The following is a 25,229-nucleotide window of genomic DNA, read 5'->3' as shown; positions in this document are numbered from 1 at the left end:
AATCATTTCTTATCCTTGTTCAGAGCTGTTTTTACACTGGGTATCTGAGACTATAGGAAACATGATTTCCCCCGCAGTTGGCGCAAATCAGGCTTTCAGTGCAAGAACTATCACGGTGTCACAATGTCCAGCGGCACACCGTGAACACTTTTGATTGGTCGATGGGAGTGGGCAATTACGGGCAATGTGGTTCGGCAATTGACAACGGTAACATCTAGGAGGTAATTTCTGGAAAGATCTAGTTTTAAAAAGGTCGTATCCAAAACACACACCCTCATTTATAGCTTTATTTAAGGCAGCATCGTCTAGAAATCCAAGGTGGAAGGATCTGGGACTTCCAATTTTAGTCGCGTCAACAAGACCAGGAATCATGCTAATAAGCTCTGATTTTAGCAAACCAGCAGGGGTGTAACTCAGAATAGCAAGCACTTTTTTGATTAAGGACATGAGTGGACACATTAAGCTGACCAGTTGCAGCGGCGGTGAGAGAGACAGCTGAAGCTTTATCTCGGGTATGAGCTACCCATCTTTTCTTGACAGGATCAAATCTCACGCTTACGATACCGTCATAACCATCCAGGGTATCCAGGGTCTCTTTGCGCTCAGTAGGATCTTTGAGGTTAGTAGTTGGGTTTTTCAGAATAACTTCATAGGACGGTTTCGAAGAGACAGAACACTCTTGCGTTAATGACGGAGGACGTCCAATATTCCAGCCAGGAGAGTTATCACACACTCAGACAAAAAGCGTAATTCAGACAAACAGAAGTTTACACGGCAACTCAACGCACAAAACGCATCGGCAGGAAGGAGAGGCACTTCACTAGGGTGGCGGATAACGAAGACTGGCAGACCAACATCATCAGCATCGTACTTCGTGATAGTATCGATAATATCAGAAACACTGTTAATAAACGCATTTGCACCCGCCCTCTTAGGCTAAATTTCTTCAGAATGGCAGAAGTGAAGATTTGCCTCCTCGCTTCAGAAACCTGGGCGAGCGTCAAAAATTCAGACATACTTTCTTCACAATATCTGGAGACAAGCCTTTTTTTATACTATTTTGGACACAATCAGAAATGGACTATAAACAAGCATTGCAGCGGTCCACGCTATCAGCACCGAATGCAGAATAAATACTGAATGAAAAACTTAGGAACAAGGGTCATATAAGGATCCCCTCAACTGTTGCCCGCAATTTACGGGTAACTTAATACCGGCGGGTACATTGCGTCAGCTGCGGGAATTTCCTTCCCGTCTTTGGCTAGCTTCCAGTATGCTTCTTAACGATATGAAATTAAAAATGACGCTATAAAAATTGATATTATAGATGGCGCGCCAATCTACTTGAGAATAAAGATAGCGCTGGTGAAAATATCCAGGGAAAAAGGCCTATTTCAATAATTGGAGAAGGTCTTGCAAACACTACTTAGCCAAAAATCTAACTTTAGAGGGTAAACAACAATAGGAAAATAACCTCAAAATAATTCAGAAACTTTTTCCAGTTAACAGCAAAGAAGCAAACTCAGCAACATTAACATTGAATATATGTTCATAATAAGTTTTATCATACTGGCCCATAAAAAAGGAAAAAAATTCTCTTCTAGATTACTGCAGCCATTATGAGGCCTATTATCTAACACCGAAATTCTGTGAAAACGAACGATTGTCAAAAATTTAAATTAAAACAGAGATGAAGTACAATCAGAAAGCAGAGAAAAAAGCTAATTCATTTTAGTAGAAATTATGTAATAATATTAACAGAGCCCCCCCCCCCCAAAAAAAGACAACAATATTCACTTTCAGCAATATTAATGATATTGGGACATACCTCGGCATAACCAACATAGTGACCATTGCTATCTCTCATGTTGAAGCTGACAATACCTCCTTGTGATAGCGAATTTGTATAGTCGGTAAGGCTATATACTTCAAACATAGGTGAGCTATTAGAGTGAACAGCACTTTGCATATGTTTGAATGCCAAAGAAGCTAGCTCGTACGGCTGATTACTAAAGACTTTTTGTAAACCTGAAAATGCCTTAAATTAGTTAACAGTCCTTTGCTTATATAACTGATATTTTTCTTATAGAAGATGCTAATGCAAAAGACAAAAGAACTTGAAGGCGAAAATTGATCTTCGAAAAAATATATCTTATTAAATAAGACTCTCCAGAGAAAATTGTCCGCAGGGAGAATTTTCCGTAGGAAATTAGTAGTGTTTGCTTAACATTGCTTACACGGCTGAAAGAAGGGATAACTGACAAATGCTTCTTAACTTGTTCCCTGAGTATATCGGAATGAAGGAATTAGAAATAAATAAACAAATAGAAACTGTATTAATGATATTTAGGATAAAAGTAGTAGTGATTTTATGCCTCATAATCTGGAGGGGGGGGGGGCAAGTCATACAATAGGAGTATAAAAATATAAAATAAAAATGATTTAATATCAGATGTCTCAAAATGCGGGGGGCAGCTGCTCCCCTGCCTATAACCACCACTGGCCTAAAGGGACATCAATGACAAGGAAAATTACAATCTCAGGGATCAAGATATCGAGAAAGTCATCTAGGTTGGAGGCTCAGGGGAAAGGGTAAGCTGTTTAGAAGGTATATTTAAAAACGAGTCACTAAAGGAGTTTTTCAGGAATTTGATTTTGGGAAGACAGACATTTCCACGAAATGTTGAAAAACATGAGGATATATTTAGCTCCTTTTAGTTCAGAATTATTCGATCGAAAAAATGTTGAAAAGTTAGAACATTTACATTTAAGGCACATTTTTTTATTTGAATTTATATTTTAAATCTACATATTAATTTATCTAAATTTATGGGATTTTTCACTTGAGTTCAAATTAATTAGTTAAAATGAATTTCAGTTAATGGATTTTACTTTGTTAGTTTGCTTTTAGCTTTTGATGAAAGACTTCAATTACAAATTCCGGTCAAACTGATAAATGTGGGTCAAAGTGATAAAAGACTTAAGAGGGAGGAAAAATGCCATTTTCTTTCCTTTTTGGAGGGGCTTAGAATCATCTCTAAACAAAATTTCTCTAAGCAAAAGACGCCAATACTTATTGAACATGGCAACTTAAAATTTTTCTTCGTCTTTTAAAACTTTTCTTCGTAAAAGTTTTTCTTCGCAATCTAAAATCTCTTAATTAGTCTTAGGCTGACAAAATTTTCTTATTATTTCAACTAGACTTTTTTCTATAAAACAATTCATAAAGCATTTCTAAAAAAAATTCAAAGAAACACTTAAAACTTTTCTAAACAAAAACTTTTCAAAAGCACTTAAATTAATCTTAACTAATTTAATTAAATTAATTAAATTAGTCTTAAAATGAAGCTTCTGCTTCAATAATCCTCTTGAATCTGAAGTTGAACAATGAAAATATTTTCACTACACAATATTTATATTTATTTATATCATATTTTATTCCTTCCACATCCAGAGTTGTATCCCTCTTGGTGTTGATGATAATAGTGAACATTCTATCAGAATATTTGACGTTTATGAAGTAATGATCGATTATTTTCTATTATAATTATCCGGTTCATAATAGATGGTTATTAACAGAATATTTAAAGTTGAAACCTTCCTGAAATAATGAAACTAATGAATTATTTTAGGATAAAGAGCCAGCTACAATTTGTGCAGAAATTTTTTATCGCTCTAATTGATTTTTTGATCACTTTATAGTTATTTCAAGGTATTTCTTAAGACCTTTTCGCATCAGAATTGCCATTTGCTATTCTTATGACGTTCTCTAAAAAAAGTATTTAATAGATGTCACTAGTTGAGCAAAATAATTTCTAACTAGTAGGTAACTGACCTGTGATTTTTAAGATACATCTTTTCAATAACAAGTAGCGTAATAATAATATTATGACATATTTTTTTTTGATCTGTTGTAAAATGAAAATATCTAAGATTAGGCAATTAAAATCGGTAGAATATAGCCCTGCGTACCCCTAATATCTGGATGAATCGTTAATAGTGAACACATGGGCGTAGGCAGCATATTGTCTAGGGGGGGGGGCATTCGATAGTGTGATGGAGTTTTATCAACTGCTTTTTCCCAACCATCTGCTTTTTTAGCCATATCTAATGTAAAGTTGAAGGTCTAGGGGGGGGGAGGCAGCTGAACCCTGCCCCCTCCCTACACCCATGAGTGAACATAAAGCGCCAAATTTTAATGAAACAAATCCTTGTGGGGAGTTTACAGGTTCATAATTCAAAGTGTAAATCCCACTATAAGTTTTACGTGCCTATGACTTCTTACGAAAAGACCAATAAGTATTAAAAATATCACCCAGGTCACAAGAACCATTTCTACCATAAATCTGAAAATATAATATTTAGAGGTGTGTAGCGAGGATTTTATTTTGTTGAAAATAGATGTCCAACCAGGGAAAATATATTTTTACGACCAATAAATACCTCAAATCTTCTGGTTTCTTATTTTCGTGTTTGAGGTAGGCAAGGGGTAGATATCCCAGAGTCACCGGTTTAAACTACTGGAGAAATTTAGATGGTCAAGCTTTCCTAGCATAAAATTCCTGGATCGTTCGCAGGGCTCTTGGAGCTTGATTTTAAAATATTTTCCTATATTTTTTAAGAAATCTTTTGTACGATTTCAAAGGTTTTAAAATTACACCAATAAGCGATAATATGCGCAGTGAAAATGCTGTTAAAAATTTTATACAAAGCCGAAATTCTACTAAGCAGTTCCTTTACGAATGTCAAAGAAGAACTCTAATTGTATAATTCGCATACAGAAAGAAAGGAACCTTCACACAGGGTTATACAATAACTGGCCCAACTTTTCAGTTAATTAGGCCGTTTTTGATTCTTGAAAACATAATCCTGTCAAGGCTAGCTTATTACTTAATTTTTTCTACAAGACAAGTCTAGTCAAAACAATGAACATTGCCATGGTCATCTGTAGCCCATGTAATTGTGAAGTTTCACCCTAAAATCAGGCTACTTAGAATTTTCTGTTAACTAATCTGTTAAAAATTTTCTGTTAATAATCCTGTCAATACTAGCCTATTATTTAATTGTATCTACTTTGTTTTAAGTCTAATATTTAATTTTAAGACTAGTCCAAACAAAGAAATGGGTACTCTCATGTTTGGCCCGTGGAATTGTCAAGTTTCACCACAGTTTTGGGCTATTTAGTTTGACTGATTTATCTTTTAAATAGGTTGTTTGAGCTGCTACAGACATAATCCTGTCAAGGCTAACTTATTCCTTAATTTGTGTGCAAGCTAAGTATAGCCCAAGCAAAGAAATGAGCACTGTGATCTTTATCCCGTGGAACTGCCAAGTTTCATCACAGTTTTTGGCTATTTAGTTTGGCTGATTTCTGTTAAATAGGTTGTTTGAGCTGCTACCAACATAATCCTTTCAAGGCTAGCTCATTCCTTAATTTGTGTGCAAGCTAAGTATAGCCAAAGCAAAGAAATGAGCGTGTAATCTTTATCCCCGTGGTATTGTTAAGTTTCACCTCAGTATTGGGCTATTTAGTGTGGTTAATTTATATGTTAACTAGATTATTTGTAATTCCTGCAGACAAAATCCAGTCAAGAATAGCTTAATATTTAATTTTATCTTCAAGCCAAGTCAAGTCAAAAAAAAAAAAATTCACCTCAGTATTAGACTATTTAGTGTGGTTGATCATTTTTGAATTGTAACTCTGCAGTAGTACTCAGAAATGAGTTTTCCAGAAAATTGACATGAATAGATCAAGATTTTAAGTTTGATGTTATTATCCGTTTCAATTTCTGTTTGTTTAGGCTTCCTTTGTTGATTTGTAGTGATTTCTGTTTGTTACCTGATTGACTTATTATATGACTCTTATGCTAAGAATTTTCAATTACAATATGAAAACATGTTATGAAACAATGAACTAGACTGAAAAAACTAAACCGAACTGAACGGATTGTTTCATAAAAATTGTTACTTTAAAGTTTATTTATACATTAATTTTCTATATCTTTAAAAGCAATAGGATCAAAGGGAAAAATTTCGACAATAAAGTGTCGTAATAAAATAATAAAGTTTAACTAAAAGTCGCAAATTTAATTTTTATAATAAAAAATTATTTTCATCCTATAATATTTATTAGGGTTGTGATTGTCTCCTTTCTTGTCGACGATGTTTTGATGAGCCACATGGTTTGAAATACATGGAATTTTCATTATAAGAAAGTGACACTCAAGCCTGTCAAGGGATTAAAGAGAGGGGTAGCTCCAATTTTATTTTTGGTAGCTCTTGTTTTGTAGTGTGATCTTATTTGGTTGTTTTTTTTTAGGCGAATTTTATGACAGATAATGAAAACCAAGTTCGAAATAAAAACCATTTTCATTGAATTACAAATAGCAATATGGCCTTTGAGGATGGGGATGGTAATACCAACATTATGTGTGGCAATTTACGTTCGTTTTCATTTTGAATTGACTCCTCATTTTTATTTCTGTTCCTTTTAGGTTTCATGTATTTGTCCATAGCAATACCACGGTTGCCAACTTTCTGGTCCATGAATGTGTCCCCTGAGGATCCAAAAATGTGTTCATAAAAATTTAATTAGTCTGAAAGCACGAAGCTCATATAAACATGATTTTCTCCACTCCCACTCCACTCCACTTTGGAGAAAATCTTTTACTTAAGAAATTTCTGACAAAACTTGGATGCTAAAAAAAAAAATCGAGTAAAAAGCGACTATTGATGAAAAGTGACAATTTTTTAACAAAACATATATCTAGTTGGGAAATGCTTCGTTTTATGTCATAAATTTACAGAATTTGTCCCTTTTTCTCCCTTTTATGTCCCAAATTTCAAAAATGTGTCGTTTTATGTCATAAATTTACAAAATGTTTCCCTTTTTCTCCCTTTTATGTCATAAATTTCTAAAATGTGTCGTTTTATGTCATAAATTTCTAAAAATGTGTCACTTTTTTCCCTTCATGTCATCGTGTCCCAGCACACATGCGTCTTTTGACATGAAATACGTCCAGTTGGCAACCCTGAACAGCACCTGTTGTTTTAACTCTGATGTGTGACTATTCACTTCAGTTTCTGTTCGGTTTAAATTTCATTTATTCATTTATTCAAAACAAACATCCACGAAATTATTACGTAACCCAGTGAGGCTACTTCTGTCACAATATTAATTATAGGAAAATGACGGAAAACTAATGATGGCTAATTTACATACCATTTGCTTCTAGCCAGTCGAAACATGCATTCAAACTGACAATTTCTAAATAAGGCAAAGTACCATCTTCAAACCTGAAAATGTGATAAATAAAATAAAATAATATGTTAAAATTTAAAGATGCAAACAGAAAGTACAATATTTTTATTTTATTTAATTATAAAGAAAAGAAGACGTTTGAAACGTTATCCAACGAACGATCTCTATCACTATCAACGATCTCAATGAACAATTATTTTCTTTTAAGTAAATAGTATAATAGTTGGATTAACGTTCGTTTATTTTGAAGGTATCAATTTGATGCAATAGCTTTTTTAAGCTTCTTGAGTATCTTTCTGAAATTTGAAACAGTTCCATCGCCAATTTTAACTTTCTTGATATTTTGAAAAATACACAAGAATATATAAATTGGAATATAGTAATTTTTTCAGAATCAGAGGCAACGCACAAGAATTGCCTTTGTGGGGAGTCATGTGCCTTTCGTGTATTAGCTTTCCCCGGCCACTTTACATGGAAGAAAGTGACGTAGATATTTGGGAGAGGACCCATTTGAAGGGAAATTGGAATTTCTTGTACCCCTTTAAGGGTCAAAAGTGCCCCTGTAGCCCCCCTTTGTTATCGGTTCGAAGTCATGAGTTAGCCATTTTTGTTCAAAATAGTCAAAATTCAAATAAGTATGCCTCCATGTCGATATGACCCCCTCAGCTGGAGGTGCAGTGGGCCTAAGTTATATAAATTATTCATTGTTTTAAAGATCATGTATTGTTTACATATCAGTTTTAGCAAACAAGATAAGCATGTTAGTTCCTGTTTTTTCGATTAGCTTGAACCTCTAAGGGATGGTTCACTAGGCCAAGATTTTTGAAGGCTTTCCAAGGGTGAATCCTTTTTTTTTCATTCATTTAATTCAAAAACAAGACATAGATCTCGTGGGCAAAGCCCAAATATGATGTCTCTTAGTCATAATTAGCAAAGTAAATTGTCTGATAAAACATTGTCAGGATAAATACACTAAAGGATAAAAACACTTGAGATTGAGAATAAAATTATCTGATAAAAATTCGTCAGGATAAAATAAACTAAACACTAAAAACACTAGAGATCATTGTAATATTTCACAAAGCTTGGCACAAAGCTTTTACTGTAGTGCATGGTGTTACAGTGGACTGGGGTCAGTTTCGGAACCTTCTCAGCCACTTCCCTGGGGGGACGAGATCTTATAGGGAGAAAAGGTGGGGGAAGGAATGATCGGTAGATGGGATGTTGAAGGAGGGAGGAGCCAAATCTTTGGCATAATTTTTCTCGGCGGGAAGAAAGGGATTCAAGTTTAAATTCCTTGAGGTAAAAGGAGTAAGGTAAATGATTTGCAGTGATCTCTTCTGAACTCGTTCTATTTTATCAGTTTCATCCTGGGTAAGGGCAAAATGCCAAACCGGACAAGCATATTCAACTGAGGGCTGGATGAAAGTGCGAATTTTTGATTTCAGCTTATCCATAGGAACCCCATATTCTGACAATTTTTTTACCATTTGGATAGCGCCGTTATCTTTTTTTTTACAATTGTTTTTGTATTCTCCTACCATGAGAGATCAGGTGAAATAACAACATAAATAAAAGCTATTTTTTGACTTGTTAGCTCAGAAGCGATAGGAGGTTCCAAAGACAGTTGAGTATTCTGAAGAAAAGAAAATGTTGTGACCGAGGCTTTGTCCTTATTCACGACCATATTTACTTCCGCCGCCTCTGAGGTAACTTGGTCGATGAAACCAGCAGCATTGCTCTTCGAATCCTTAGATACGATTTCCGTTAAGGACAAGTCGTAAACGTATTTCCATCTGTCCTCCAGCTCAGCAGCAATTTCATTTATCATGAGGAGGAAGCCCAGCGGCCCGATCACAGTCCCTTGTGGAATTCCACAAAAAACTGGCAGAGAAATGGAAAATTGGTCTTTATACTTCACAGTTTGCTCTCTATTTGTTAAGAAGCTCTTGATGATTTTAATAATAAAGCTGGGTATATTTTTTTCCGCCATTTTTTCTTAAAGGATTTTGTGATCAACAAGGTCAAATGCTTTTCTGAAAGCAATTGCAATTAAATTTATCCGATTTCCAGGTTCATCCAGGTGTTTTAAAATAAAATCAATTAAATTAACGAGGTAATGAACTGTCGAACACTTAGGGATGTTACCAAATTGCTTTCGATCAGTTACTTTCAAAAGATATTTTTTCAGCCATGCGGCAACAAAGCTTTCGTATATTCTGCTAAAAACTGACGTAACTGTGATCGGCCGGACACCAGAGAAATCATTAGCTGCTCCTTTCTTTGGAATGGGGGTAATAAACCCCTTCTTCAATTTCTTTGGAAAATATTCTGTTTTTGTTATATTATTGAAAATTATCTGAAGGGGAAATTATAATTCTTTAGCAAATGCTTTAATGAGAGCAACTGGAATTTCTAAAGGGGCAACAGAAGTTCTTTCTGACGAAGAGAGTTTACGGATTATAATTGCCCATGAAATATCAGCAATTAAATTATCATCTGAAGGAGTAGTTAAATTTACTGGAGGATCCTCGGGTAGAAGAGGGGGGTAAGACTGCACAATTGAAGCAAAATGGGCATTTATTGCTTCAATTGAGTTTCAATTGAGCTTCAATTGGGTTTCAATACAGAATATATGGGGGTCGGCTTTACGCTCATCATGTTATCAGAATACGCTCGCATTCTTTTTATATCTCTATTATTCAGTGTCGTTTTAGGGGGGATAAGTTTTTTAATATTTTCTTTGGTCGACACAAGCATACATTGGAATCATTGAATCCAATGATTGTTTCGGTAATGGCTAAGGATGTCGAGTTGAAACTTTGAAGGGGTGCTAGGGAGGGAGCCAAACTGACCTCTAATTTTGACATGGGCTTAGGGAAATGAGGCAAATCAAAAGAAACTATTTGTATCCAGGTTATAAGAATGGTATGTCTGAAAATATATTGAGTGGCTTGGCGGATGGAGTTGAAACTTTCAGATAGCATCGGGGAAGGAAGGAGAGGGCAAGCAGACTTAAACTTTTGTGCTGAAGGGGTGATGGAGGGTTAAAATTTTTCAATATGACCCACCTAAATGTTTTTGTGCAATAAGCCCTTACGGGACTTATTTACTGTTGCAAAGCGGTTTTTCACACTTAAATATAAATTGTTTTGGGACTTTTGTGCCTCGAATATTGGCTTTGGAGAAGGGCTGGGGGAGGCTAAACAAATTACACAATTTAACTGACATTTTTGCACTGTAAGTCCCTATTTGACGTAGTATCTTTTCACAGTTAAGCTGCGAGACAAATCGAAATATACTATTTTGCCAAGTTTGTTGGCTTTGTTTTGCAAGTTCAAAAAAGTATAAAGATTTTCAAAAAAAAATGGGCATAAATGGTTTACCACTGTCTTAAACCCTCTAAACGCAAGAGCATCTAGCCCTGTTTCTGTGAAAAAGAAAAATAGAAGTACTGAACAGATTGTCTGTTTTTATCTTTGTCGTATTTTTATATCTTATTTTTCAAATAGCCAACTCTAATAGAATGAACGTTTTTGTTAAAACACAGATATATACATACAGGCTTGGCAGATGATTTTTGCTGTTTTATGGTTTTTCTGTTTCTTTTCCCTAAATAGAAAATAAAACCAGCTTATTTATTTTAATATACCCTAGCCCTTGTCATTATATTCTGTGTCTCCAAAAGACGGAAAAAATCATAGATGCGTTTTTTGTCTTATTTAATGTCATTTTTTGTATTTTATGGATATTGATTGGGATATTTATTTTCTAGAAGATAATAAAAGATCTAAAGCCAAAATGGTTTACCATGACAAGACAAAGAAGAAAATCTTGAATAACGAAGGATCAATGGAGAATAAAAGATCTAAAGCCGAACTGGCCAGCCATGACAGAAGACACACAAAAATATAAATATAAATACGACAAAGGGGTCTATGGCCAGTAAATGAAAACGAAGAAAAAAAGAAAAACGAATATTTCACCTGTATCTAACAAGGCGTCTTCAGCGTGGAGAAAAAACAATAAACTAAAACTAAAAAATATACATAAAAATAAAATAGACTCATCTAAAAATATAATATACAATTGCTTAACATTTACAATTTGAAGGTATCTTCGTGAAACCACCTCACAAAAGTAACTGGATTAGACATTTTAAAATAACAAATGAACAAGGAATAAGTTGTTGCGACATAATTTTGTTTGTATCCAACAAGGGGTTTTCAACGTTGAGAAAGAAAGAATTAAAAACATAACAATTTAAAAAAAAATGGAAAATCTAAAATAAAATAAGAATTAAAAGAAAAAATAAAACCAAATATTTGCAATTGCTGCTCCGTGACCAAATCAACGCAGTCCAGCCAAGAGTATGACCAAACCAAAGAGTATGGGTAACTTATAAGAGTGGGAACTGGCACTAGTGTTGACAAAAAAACTACCAACGCCAGCCAGCGTTTGGCAACGCTTGGCATATTTTCAGCTCTGTAATCATTTTTTTGGTCAGGAACTGAGATAAGACACTTATTACTACCCTAATTTATACCAATTACACTAATTAAGTTAATTGCTCTTATTATGTGCTGAAAAAAAAATGCAGTGTAACCAAATGCTAAATGGCGTTGATAGTTTTTTTTTGTCAGTTTTTTTTTACTAGCGTCAGTTCCCGCTCTTATGAGTTACCCATGCTCATTGGAACAAACTATAAAAGCAGAATGTAATAACAATCTGAGTTTGAGGTTGGATATTGTGTAAGCGATACTTATCTCTAACGATAAAAGTTTTGCGCAACGAGTTAGGGAAGCCATAGCAATAAAAAAAAATATTTTTGTAGATTTTTCAATTAATAAAGATCCAGGAACTTGATTCAATTTGTGATATTATTTTTAAAAACGAACCTATTATCAAAAATTTTCCATCAATCTTGCAAAATCACAAAGGAATTAAACATAAAAACAATGAGAATAATTACATTGGATGCCAAAAAGACAATTAATTCTCAACAAAATAATTACGTTCATTTTTAATTTATCTCATTATTTCCAGTTGCTTCTGTGTTATGATGGGAGCGCTCAATTAATTTTTCATGTTCGGTAACAGTTCCATAGAAAATGTTTGAATATATTTATTATTTTCAAGCCACAACTAAGTCATTAGAGTCTGATTTGGTAAAATAAAAAAAGAAGCAAATTTTCTTTTCAAAAAGAGAAAATTTGTTCAAGAGGAAGTTAGAAAAAAAGAGCAAGTTCGTTTTCTGACGCTCAAACATTTCAAGATATACTAGAAAAGACATACTTTTCTGTATTCTCACATTTTTTGAATTTTGTATTAGGACCCTACCACTTTTCGGATTTGAAAACCTTGCTTTACATTTTTTTACACTCCTTTTGGACTCGTAACTTTGGATTTTAACCTTTGATAACACTCCTACACCAAGCTATATTAATCAAAAGACATTATTTTGATAACTTCAAACAAGTTTTTTCTTTTACTGCTCACTAACCTTGTTTTTTGTAGTTTGTACTCTCCTTTAAGACTCAACCTTAAGTACTCTTACTTTAACTTTAAGAACTTCTAACTTTAAGACTCTTAATGCAAAAAAAGGAGCAAATATGCGCTTCTAAATTTTTGGAAATTTCACAATGAGTAAAATTTAATAGTATCTGGCACTTTGAGCATGACACACAAGGCCAATAAAGAGAAAAATACCTTTTGATTCTGTTTAAATGATTTTGAAATTTTTGAAATCTCTTGAACTTTGAGGGCGCTTCAGCTACAAATTGTTGACTATGATTTGAAAGTATGACAAAATTGTATGTTCAACACTGTAAAATATTGCGTATCGTAAATTAAAAAAAAACACACACAGACATTTTCGCTTAACTCACGCAATACTCTTTGGTTTAATTCATTCATTTGATTACCATCCATAAGCGTCTCTCAGAAAACAATCAAATTTACAGAGAATACAGCAAGTAAAGTTGGAATTTCCAATATCAAATAAATAAAACGAAAGATAACTCTTTTAAATTGTCCAAAGGTAGTTTATTTAAGGTGACATATTTACCTTTCTTCAATTCTTTTCCTTTTCACATGGAAGTTTTCACTTGACGCAGCAACAAAAACAGTACCCCCTCCATAATAAGTTTTCAACAAAGCTTCTTCAGCTGTTTTCTTCACAAGAAGACAACCAAGTCCGGTTGGGCAGCCAAAAATTTTATAAAAAGAAATACAAACAAAATCTGGCTTATATCCACTTAAGTCAAGGACAGTTGTCGATACGAAAGATGCTGCGTCCAGACATACGTAGGCGTTGACTCCTAGCTTCTCTTTTACTATTTCACTTAAATTTAACGGCATTCTATATCCTGTGAAGTTGCATTGTGCCGGGAATACTACAAGGCTTTTACCGACTTCATTTTTTTGCTTCTCCATTGATTGAAAGTAATCTGTAAACTCCTTTAGTTTCAGTGACACAATTGAAACATTTTTTTGCTCAGCATATTCTCGCATGCCTAAACAAGAGGTGTGGATTTCTTGCGAATGATAGAAGTTGGCAGTAGATGTCTCGCCATAATCAAAATATTCGGCTACTATTTTTAAACCTGCGGTTGCACCAGAAGTAAAGATGACAGAATAATCTGAGGCAGATGTTTTGAACAGGGATAGTATTCTGAAAAAAAAAATGGCTAATAAAATATTGACGAAAGTAGTTATGAAACGTCGAAAATTGCAATTTTTAACACCTGAAATGTCTTGATATTTATTCCTGAGCCATAAATAATGAACTGCAATCGTTTCTAGTCAAAATGAAAATCAGAAACAAGGATTGGTCTTACGTATTACGTGCTTATAAATACTGAGGCTTTGATTATATGGCATGGCAGCGTTAGTTGATTGGAATTGGTTGAACTATATATCATATTAAGAAAAAAAGCATCATTATTACAATCCTCAAATTGTAAAAATGCACCTTGTTGTTGCTGTTGGCATTGCTGTTGCCATTGACTCGTTATATGATGACAGTAAAAATGACAGAATAATCTGAAGCAGATGTTTTGAACAGGGATAGTATTCTGAAAAAAAATTGGCCATCAAATGTTCACCAGAGTAGTCATGAAACGTCAAAAATCTGGCCAAAAAATGCCGAAAATTGCGATTTTTAACGCCTGAAATATCTTGATATTTACTCTGGAGCCACAAATAATGAACTTCAATCTTTCCTGTTCAAAATAAAAATCAAAAACAAGGATTAGTCTTAAGTCAAACAAGGATCAGTCTTAATTCAAAGTCACACAATTTACAGTATGACTGTAAAGCCTTTGCTGCTACTACTACGTGTTTATAAATACAGAGGTTTTGATTCTATGACATAGCAGCGTTACTTGAAACGAGAAGTTTTGAAAATTCTCAAGTTCCTACCTGTTAAATTCTGAATTTAACATTGAGGACAATTAATATGTTTCCTTATTTGTCATAAAAACCCTGGAGGTGTAATAACTAGGAGCAGACTAGGAAGTGTCTAATTACAGGTGGGGGACCTATCCCAGACATCGACAGGAATGAACGGGAAGGAAACTACAAACTCAGATCTCCCTAATCACCATTTCAATAGTTATATCTGTTATACTACTACTACTAATAACAACTCACCGCAGCACCAAGCCGCCTGATGCCAACACAGCTACTGCACGGGATAGCTTTTGAGTTCACATTTTTCCTTGAAGTACCAGGAACATCAAAACAAAACATTTCCTGCCCCCTAGCTGCATATATTTAAAAAAAAGTCTATGATTTTTCTTTTGGCTGGTAAACAATTGTGAAGATTACAAGCCTTACGCAAAGTTTCACCCTTTTTGTCACACTGAACCGCGAAAAAAGAAGCGGAAACCAACTCGGCAAATTTAAGAAAGCTTTTCATCCCTAAAAATTCAAACATAGACAATCTATTTTTTTTTTTTTTTTTATTTTAAAATTCCCACCTCCTCTCCTCTCGGTGACTTTCAAATTTTCTTTAACAATATCTCATAATTTATTTAATGTCACCTACTCTTTTCTTAAAAAAAAAACTTCTTCAAAAAAATCCATATATTAAATTTATAGACAATCTATTGGTTCCCAGTGTGAGCTAATTTTACGTTATCTACTGTTTTTATGATTTTCGCTAGATAAAATTTCTTGTTCTTATCAAGGGCTGGAGCTAAACTTGGTTAATCAAACAGTTCGTGGGAACGAACTGTAAGTGAGGAGCGACTCGATCCCATAGTAATCGAAACTCCAAAAAACGGAATTTTAATAACAGAAGATACATCAACAGAATTGGCTTTTTATGCTGAGGTTAAATATAAAGGATTTATGAAGTTTAAAGTTACCCTTCAAAAGCTACGAGTCTGAGAAATATCGCCGTTTATTTGCCTTTGATAATTTTTTTTCCAATTATGACTCAAAAGTATTTAATAGAAACAGGACGACACAAAATCAAAGAAGCTACTTTTGTTATGCTATCTATAAAAAATATCATTATCTGCCTCCAAAATACTCTTGACTGACTGAAAAAAGTCAAACAACCAAATCCTAGCACTCATGACTTGGTGTACTGTGATAAAAAAGTTGAGAACCATGGCTAATGGAAAAAAAAGCGAAGACAGATAGTCGGAGTGACAGGCAAAGGATTGTAAAACAATGATGTCATTTGACTTGTTGAAGTCTATCAACAAGTCATATATATTGAACTACTCATCCATCCATCCTAGGGCAGAACTAAGGTTGATAGGCATGGAGTGAGGTTGATGGAAACACATATCTAAAGCCTTATGAGAAATTGCAACTGAGAGAACTTAGCCAACTCTCTCAGCTAATTTGGGATACCCCTCCTTCACCCTAATCTATTCAAAGCTTCACTCTTTACCCTTCCAATGAAGTACCGATTTCATTTAAATTTTTCCTTATGCTTTCTTCCCTTCTCATTTGGGGACGACCTGCTTTCTGTTTGGCCGCAGATGGATGGCCCAAGAGTACAATCTTTGGTAATCTGTCATCTTTCACCCGTAAAATGTGGCGGATCCATCTTCAAATTTATTTCACTATAGTCCTAGAATGCAGTTCATTATAGCCATAGATTGGACTACATTCTTCGTAGAGCTTATTGTTTGATGTACCGTCAGCCAAACAAGTACCTAAATTCATCCTTAGATAATTCCTCTAGTAAACAAATAACAAATATTTCTCAGGTTTTATTCACTATAACCCTAGAATGCAATTCACTATATCCCTAGACTGAACTGCATTCTTCGTAGAGCTTATTGTTTGATGTACCTAAATTCATCCTTAGATAATTCCTCTAGAAAACGTTTAACAAATATTCCTCAGCTTTAACTCACTATAGCCCTAGAATGCAGTTCACTATATCCCTATACTGAACTGCATTCTTCGTAAACTTATTGTTTGATGTACCTAAATTCATCCTTAGATAATTCCTCTAGAAAACGCTTAACAAATATTCCTCAGCTTTAACTCACTATAGCCCTAGAATGCAGTTCACTATAGCCCTATACTGAACTGCATTCTTCGTAGAGCTTATTGTTTGACGTATCGTCAGCCAAACAAGTACCTAAATTCATCCTTAGATAATTCCTCTAGTAAACAAATAACAAATATTTCTCAGCTTTTATTCACTATAACCCTAGAATGTAGTTCACTATATCCCTATACTGAACTGCATTCTTCGTAGAGCTTATTGTTTGATGTACCTAAATTCATCCTTAGATAATTCCTCTAGAAAACGCTTAACAAATATTCCTCAGCTTTAACTCACTATAGCCCTAGATTGCAGTTCACTATATCCCTATACTGAACTACATTCTTCGTAGAGCTTATTGTTTGATGTAACTAAATTCATCCTTAGATAATTCCTCTAGAAAACGCTTAACAAATATTCCTCAGCTTTAACTCACTATAGCCCTAGAATGCAGTTCACTATATCCCTATACTGAACTGCATTCTTCGTAGAGCTTATTGTTTGATGTACCTAAATTCATCCTTAGATAAATCCTCTAGAAAACGCTTAACAAATATTTTTCAGCTTTAACTCACTATAGCCCTAGAATGCAATTCACTATAACCCTATACTGAACTGCATTCTTCGTAGGGCTTATTGTTTGATGTACCAAAATTCATCCTTAGATAATTCCTCTAGAAAACGCTTAACAAATATTCCTCAGCTTTAACTCACTATAGCCCTAGAATGCAGTTCACTATAGCCCTATACTGATCTGAATTCCTCTAGAAAACGTTTAACAAATATTCCTCAGCTTTAACTCACTATAGCCCTAGAATGCAGTTCACTATATCCCTCTACTGAACTTCCTTCTTCGTCGTGCTTAGTGATTGATGTACCTAAATTCATCCTAATATAATTCATCAAGAAAACGTAAAACACATATTACTCAGCTTTAACTCACTATAGCCCTAGATTGCAGTTCACTATAGCCCTATACTGAACTGCATTCTTCGTAGAGCTTATTGTTTGATGTACCTAAATTCATCCTTAGATAATTCCTCTAGAAAACGCTTAACAAATATTCCTCAGCTTTAACTCACTATAGCCCTAGAATGCAGTTCACTATAGCCCTATACTGAACTGCATTCTTCGTAGAGCTTATTGTTTGATGTACCGTCAGCCAAACAAGTACCTAAATTCATCCGTAGATAATTCCTCTAGTAAACAAATAACAAATATTTTTCAGCTTTTATTCACTATAACCCTAGAATGTAGTTCACTATAACCCTATACTGAACTGCATTCTTCGTAGAGCTTATTGTTTGATGTACTTAAATTCATCCTTAGATAATTCCTCTAGAAAACGCTTAACAAATATTCCTCAGCTTTAACTCACTATAGCCCTAGAATGCAGTTCACTATAGCCCTATACTGATCTGAATTCCTCTAGAAAACGCTTAACAAATATTCCTCAGCTTTAACTCACTATAGCCCTAGAATGCAGTTCACTATATCCCTATACTGAACTGCATTCTTCGTAGAGCTTATTGTTTGATGTACCTAAATTCATCCTTAGATAATTCCTCTATAAAACGCTTAACAAATATTCCTCAGCTTTAACTCACTATAGCCCTAGAATGCAGTTCACTATAGCCCTATACTGAACTGCATTCTTCGTAGAGCTTATTGTTTGATGTACCGTCAGCCAAACAAGTACCTAAATTCATCCTTAGATAATTCCTCTAGTAAACAAATAACAAATATTTTTCAGCTTTTAGTCACTATAACCCTAGAATGTAGTTCACTATAACCCTATACTGAACTGCCTTCTTCGTAGAGCTTATTGTTTGATGTACCTAAATTCATCCTTAGATAATTCCTCTAGAAAACGCTAAACAAATATTCCTCAGCTTTAACTCACTATAGCCCTAGAATGCAGTTCACTATATCCCTAGACTGGACTGCATTCTTCCTAGAGCTTATTGTTTGATGTACCTAAATTCATCCTTAGATAATTCCTCTAGAAAACGCTTAACAAATATTCCTCAGCTTTAACTCACTATAGCCCTAGAATGCAGTTCACTATATCCCTAGACTGGACTGCATTCTTCCTAGAGCTTATTGTAACGCTTAACAAATATTTTTATTCCTAAACGCTTAACAAATATTCCTCAGCTTTAACTCACTATAGCCCTAGAATGCAGTTCACTATATCCCTATACTGAACTGCATTCTTCGTAGAGCTTACTGTTTGATGTACCGTCAGCCAAACAAGTACCTAAATTCATCCTTAGATAATTCCTCTAGAAAACGCTTAACAAATATTCCTCAGCTTTAACTCACTATAGCCCTAGAATGCAGTTCACTATATCCCTAGACTGGACTGCATTCTTCCTAGAGCTTATTGTTTGATGTACCTAAATTCATCCTTAGATAATTCCTCTAGAAAACGCTTAACAAATATTCCTCAGCTTTAACTCACTATAGCCCTAGAATGCAGTTCACTATAGCCCTATACTGAACTGCATTCTTCGTAGAGCTTATTGTTTGATGTACCGTCAGCCAAACAAGTACCTAAATTCATCCGTAGATAATTCCCCTAGAAAACACTTAACAAATATTCCTCAGCTTTAGCTCACTATAGCCCGAGAATGCAGTTCACTATATCCCTAGACTGAACTGCATTCTTCCTAGAGCTTATTGTTTGATGTACCTAAATTCATCCTTAGATAATTCCTCTAGAAAACGTTTAACAAATATTCCTCAGCTTTAACTCACTATAGCCCTAGAATGCAGTTCACTATATCCCTATACTGAACTGCATTCTTCGTAGAGCTTATTGTTTGATGTACCTAAATTCATCCTTAGATAATTCCTCTAGAAAACGTTTAACAAATATTCCTCAGCTTTAACTCACTATAGCCCTAGAATGCAGTTCACTATATCCCTATACTGAACTGCATTCTTCGTAGAGCTTATTGTTTGATGTACCTAAATTCATCCTTAGATAATTCCTCTAGAAAACGCTTAACAAATATTAATCAGCTTTAACTCACTATAGCCCTAGAATGCAGTTCACTATATCCCTATACTGAACTGCCTTCTTCGTAGAGCTTATTGTTTGATGTACCTAAATTCATCCTTAGATAATTCCTCTAGAAAACGCTAAACAAATATTCCTCAGCTTTAACTCACTATAGCCCTAGAATGCAGTTCACTATATCCCTAGACTGAACTGCATTCTTCCTAGAGCTTATTGTTTGATGTACCTAAATTCATCCTTAGATAATTCCTCTAGAAAACGCTTAACAAATATTCCTCAGATTTAACTCACTATAGCCCTAGAATGCAGTTCACTATAGCCCTATACTGAACTGCATTCTTTGTAGAGCTTATTGTTTGATGTACCGTCAGCCAAACAAGTACCTAAATTCATGCTTAGATAATTCCTCCAGAAAGAACTTAAAAAATATTCCTCAGCTTTAACTCACTATAGCCCTAGAATGCAGTTCACTATATCCCTATACTGAACTGCATTCTTCGTAGAGCTTATTGTTTGATGTACCTAAATTCATCCTTAGATAATTCCTCTAGAAAACGCTTAACAAATATTCCTCAGCTTTAACTCACTATAGCCCTAGAATGCAGTTCACTATAGCCCTCTACTGAACTGCATTCTTCGTAGAGATTATTGTTTTATGTACCTAAATTCCTCCTTAGATAATTCATCTAAAAAACGCATAACAAATATTACTCAGCTTTAACTCACTATAGCCCTAGAATGCAGTTCACTATATCCCTAGACTGTACTGCATTCTTCGTAGAGCTTATTGTTTGATGTACCTAAAGTCATCCTTAGATAATTCCTCTAGAAAACGCTTAACAAATATTCCTCAGCTTTAACTCACTATAGCCCTAGAATGCAGTTCACTATAGCCCTATACTGAACTGCATTCTTCGTAGAGCTTATTGTTTGATGTACCGTCAGCCAAACAAGTACCTAAATTCATCCTTAGATAATTCCTCTAGAAAACACTTAACAAATATTCCTCAGCTTTAGCTCACTATAGCCCTAGAATGCAGTTCACTATATCCCTAGACTGGACTGCATTCTTCCTAGAGCTTATTGTTTGATGTACCTAAATTCATCCTTAGATAATTCCTCTAGAAAACGCTTAACAAATATTCCTCAGCTTTAACTGACTATAGCCCTAGAATGCAGTTCACTATAGCCCTATACTGAACTGCATTCTTCGTAGAGCTTATTGTTTGATGTACCGTCAGCCAAACAAGTACCTAAATTCATCCTTAGATAATTCCTCTAGAAAACACTTAACAAATATTCCTCAGCTTTAGCTCACTATAGCCCGAGAATGCAGTTCACTATATCCCTAGACTGAACTGCATTCTTCGTAGAGCTTATTGTTTGATGTACCTAAATTCATCCTTAGATAATTCCTCTAGAAAACGCTTAACAAATATTCCTCAGCTTTAACTCACTATAGCCCTAGAATGCAGTTCACTATAGCCCTATACTGAACTGCATTCTTCGTAGAGCTTATTGTTTGATGTACCGTCAGCCAAACAAGTACCTAAATTCATCCTTAGATAATTCCTCTAGTAAACAAATAACAAATATTTCTCAGCTTTTATTCACTATAACCCTAGAATGTAGTTCACTATATCCCTATACTGAACTGCATTCTTCGTAGAGCTTATTGTTTGATGTACCTAAATTCATCCTTAGATAATTCCTCTAGAAAACGCTTAACAAATATTCCTCAGCTTTAACTCACTATAGCCCTAGAATGCAGTTCACTATATCCCTATACTGAACTGCATTCTTCGTAGAGCTTATTGTTTGATGTACCTAAATTCATCCTTAGATAATTCCTCAAAAAAACGTTTAACAAATATTCCTCAGCTTTAACTCACTATAGCCCTAGAATGCAGTTCACTATAGCCCTATACTGAACTGCATTCTTCGTAGAGCTTATTGTTTGATGTACCTAAATTCATCCTTAGATAATTCCTCTAGAAAACGATTAACAAATATTCCTCAGCTTTAACTCACTATAGCCCTAGAATGCAGTTCACTATATCCCTATACTGAACTGCATTCTTCGTAAAGCTTATTGTTTGATGTACCTAAATTCATCCTTAGATAATTCCTCTAGAAAACGCTTAACAAATATTCCTCAGCTTTAACTCACTATAGCCCTAGAATGCAGTTCACTATATCCCTATACTGAACTGCATTCTTCTTAGAGCTTATTGTTTGATGTACCTAAATTCATCCTTAGATAAGTCCTCTAGAAAACGCTTAACAAATATTCCTCAGCTTTAACTCACTATAGCCCTAGAATGCAGTTCACTATATCCCTATACTGAACTGCATTCTTCGTAGAGCTTATTGTTTGATGTACCTAAATTCATCCTTAGATAATTCCTCCAGAAAGCACTTAACAAATATTCCTCAGCTTTTCGATGCACCAACAGAATATGAAGTTACAAGGAGATGATGATTCATTTAAAAAAGATGAAGCTATTTTTCAAGAGAAGGTGAAGCTGAAAATTAAAAAAAATGTTTATTTTAAGTGTCAAATTAAGAATTCTTCTGTCGAACTAATGCAGTAAATTGCAGCACTGTTTTTCAAAGGATTATACTAGTCGTATAAGTAGCAGAGAGTTCATTTCAATAAGTTAGGATAGGTTACGTATTTAGTAAATTTTTGGCAGTTCATATTATTGACTTAGGAATAAAGTGAACATACCAATCGATGATTTTTTTTTTATGTTCTTTACGAATATAATAATCGCTTTTATCGGAAATTCCAATTTACCCACCCCCACTTCCCTAATGTGCACATATATACCCTGAATTGTAACCACAGAAAGAAGTTATCAACACCAGTTAAGTTATTGAAAAGTGGTTAAAAACATATAACTAGTTTATAAATAAGTTGTTCAAGAGCAACATATTCGAAAAATACTTATTTATAACAATTCAAACCTCATTTATTAAGCAACTCAAATACAAACCATTTTCCTACCGTTTCAAGTTTTTCAAATGCCGTTGACAAAAATAGAACTGAGTTTTGTGAATCGATACTTAGCTGTTGACAACTCATGGTATATTTCCAATTCGGGATATATATTTGCACATTAGGGGGTGGGGGTGGGTAAATTTGAATTTTTAATAGAAGCAAATATTATATTTATACAGAGCATAAAAATGGCATCGAGTGGTATGTTCACTTTATTTGTAAGTCAATAATATGAACTGCCATAAATTTACCACGTATTTAATATGTGCTATGCTTTACATTTTTTTTCTTTACTTCTTCAGATTCATCTTCTTCACCATCTTCATATATTATATACGTATTTCAAAACCGTACTTAACAATTCCCATTGCCATGACTTTGTATTCTAGCCTTGGTTCACAGAATTAGCTTCCTGTCCTTCCCATATTCTTTCAACTTAAAAAAAAACACCCTGTGTCTTCGCTAGTCTACTTCCCACATCTTTGTTAATTATACTACCCATATAAGTGAAGATGTCTAATTGATCGATTGTCTTGTCAACCTAGCATCACCTTTTCACCTTTGTTTGTTCCTAGTCTAAGTGACTTAGTCTTCTTAACATTCATTTTCAACCTATTCTTGTACCCTGAAGGCTTACCTCCTAAAACCCATTCATTTTGCTAAGATTTTTGTCTAAGACACAGAAGTCATCTGCAAAGCCCAAGTCCAGAAGAATTTTATGTTCCCGTATTATTCCAATTTTTCCCATGGTTTTTGCTATGATCTTTAGGACAAAGTTGATCAAAACAATCCATTTAAACGTTGATAGGACGCAATCCTGCCTACTGCTGATTCTACACCAGACCAACTGCTCACCTCACTTACCACCTTACCTGTAGCAATATTATCCATAAATATAGTACTAATCACTTTAACATACTTTACCTGGTTTACCATACATGGATAGGTCCTTCAAAAAAGCATTTCTATTATCTGAATCAAATTCCAGTTTATGATTTTAAATTGGGGACTAAAGGGGCGTGATGTTTCAGACCCTCCGTAGCTGTTAATCTAACCACAAAAATTTGACCAACGCTTCTTCTTCTTCCATTCCAATGACCACACTGCTTTTCTATTAAGAATTTATCTATAGCATCTCTTATTCAAATAAGTACCTTAATACTAGGTAGGTTTCTTCCTATAAAGCTAATTATTATTAAGAATAATTAAGTTTATGCCTCTACAATTATCACCTTTATTCTTATTGCTTTCCTTACAATGACATCAATGAATATTTTCCGTTAGTACTTAATCTATTACAAAATCATATTTTTCCCTCGAGAAAATTATAGCCTGGTAAACGACAAAGCATTCGCACGGGATTCTGATTAATAGAAAACGCTTCTGGGCTTGGTATGTTGTGATGGGCGTCTTCTGGATGAAAAACCTCTTCCTAGCTAATTTGTCTGCTATGGGCTGCCTCCCCGTAGTAGCATAATTTTTGTAGGCATGAATATACAATGAGTCAGAGGTAATAGGCTTGAGATTGTTTGTGCAGGATTTCGACTCTTGTTGATAAAGGAGCATCACCAACTGCTGAAAACCATGTTTTGACCAAGATTGGCCCAGGATTGCACAAAACCTCCATTCATGGAGGTCCCAGGGACTTCTTGCTGTCCGGTTCTAAGCCGGCTTAAGCACTTCGGTGTAGACTTGAGAAGATATGTGATTCATGTCCTGCACTGGTATCAGGGATCATTGCTATTCCTGAGGCCAAAATAATTTCAATGATTTAAAGAACATGAAAATTGGAACTTAGAATGTTACGACGTTCAAAAATGTCCATCGTATCGACATTTTAACTGACGAATTTAGACGATTCGAACTGGAATTATTAGGAGTTTCAGAAACTCATATCCCAGGGGTAGGAAGCATGAAATTAGGTGATATTACAATTTGTTTACTCAGGGAGGAAAGATGGGGTACATAGACAGGTAGTAGGGCTCATGATGAATAAGGAATCTGCTAAGTCCTGTTTAGGCTGGGAAGGTATTAATAGTAGAACATAAATTGCTTATTTTCTGACTGAAAAGTTCAGGGTATCTGTTATAGTAGTATATGCCCCTGTAGAACCGAATGATGGAGATCCTAGTGACACGGATGAGTTTTTTCTACAGTTACAGAATCACAAAACAAGGACCCCACGCAAAACATGGTGCTTCTATTAGGGGATTTTAACGCCCAGATTGGTAAAAATAGGGATAGATGGTATCCTGGCCTAGATAAATTTAGTGTAGGAAAAGAAAACAGTAATGGCTACCGACTTTTGCAGTTTTGTAGGTATAACAATCTAGTTATAACCAATACGGTGTTTGGTCATAAAATGGCTCATAAGTTAACATGGTATTCACATGATGGTAAGACAGCAAACCTTATTGAATAT

The 25,229-nt window shown here is 34.6% G+C and overlaps 1 protein-coding gene across 1 annotated transcript in view; it reads right to left on the bottom strand.

Moving 5' to 3' along the window:
• The window catches only part of mal (molybdenum cofactor sulfurase), a 133,377-nt gene that overhangs the window by 72,300 nt on the left and 35,848 nt on the right, over window positions 1-25,229 (bottom strand). Inside the window, exons 4-6 of the mRNA XM_089101088.1 lie at window positions 13,329-13,934; window positions 7,223-7,296; window positions 1,829-2,028 (exon numbers count right to left, since the gene is read on the bottom strand). Of these exons, the coding sequence (XP_088957214.1) occupies window positions 1,829-2,028; window positions 7,223-7,296; window positions 13,329-13,934 (880 nt within the window). The remainder of the gene's footprint in view (window positions 1-1,828; window positions 2,029-7,222; window positions 7,297-13,328; window positions 13,935-25,229) is intronic.

The sequence above is a fragment of the Artemia sp. Qi Xiang Cuo genome, chromosome 15 (assembly GCF_049724085.1).
Source record: "Artemia sp. Qi Xiang Cuo chromosome 15, ASM4972408v1, whole genome shotgun sequence".
NCBI lineage: Eukaryota > Metazoa > Arthropoda > Branchiopoda > Anostraca > Artemiidae > Artemia > Artemia sp. Qi Xiang Cuo.
The sequence above is the reverse complement of the archived record's forward strand: the minus strand, read 5'-3'. Positions and strand labels throughout refer to the sequence as shown.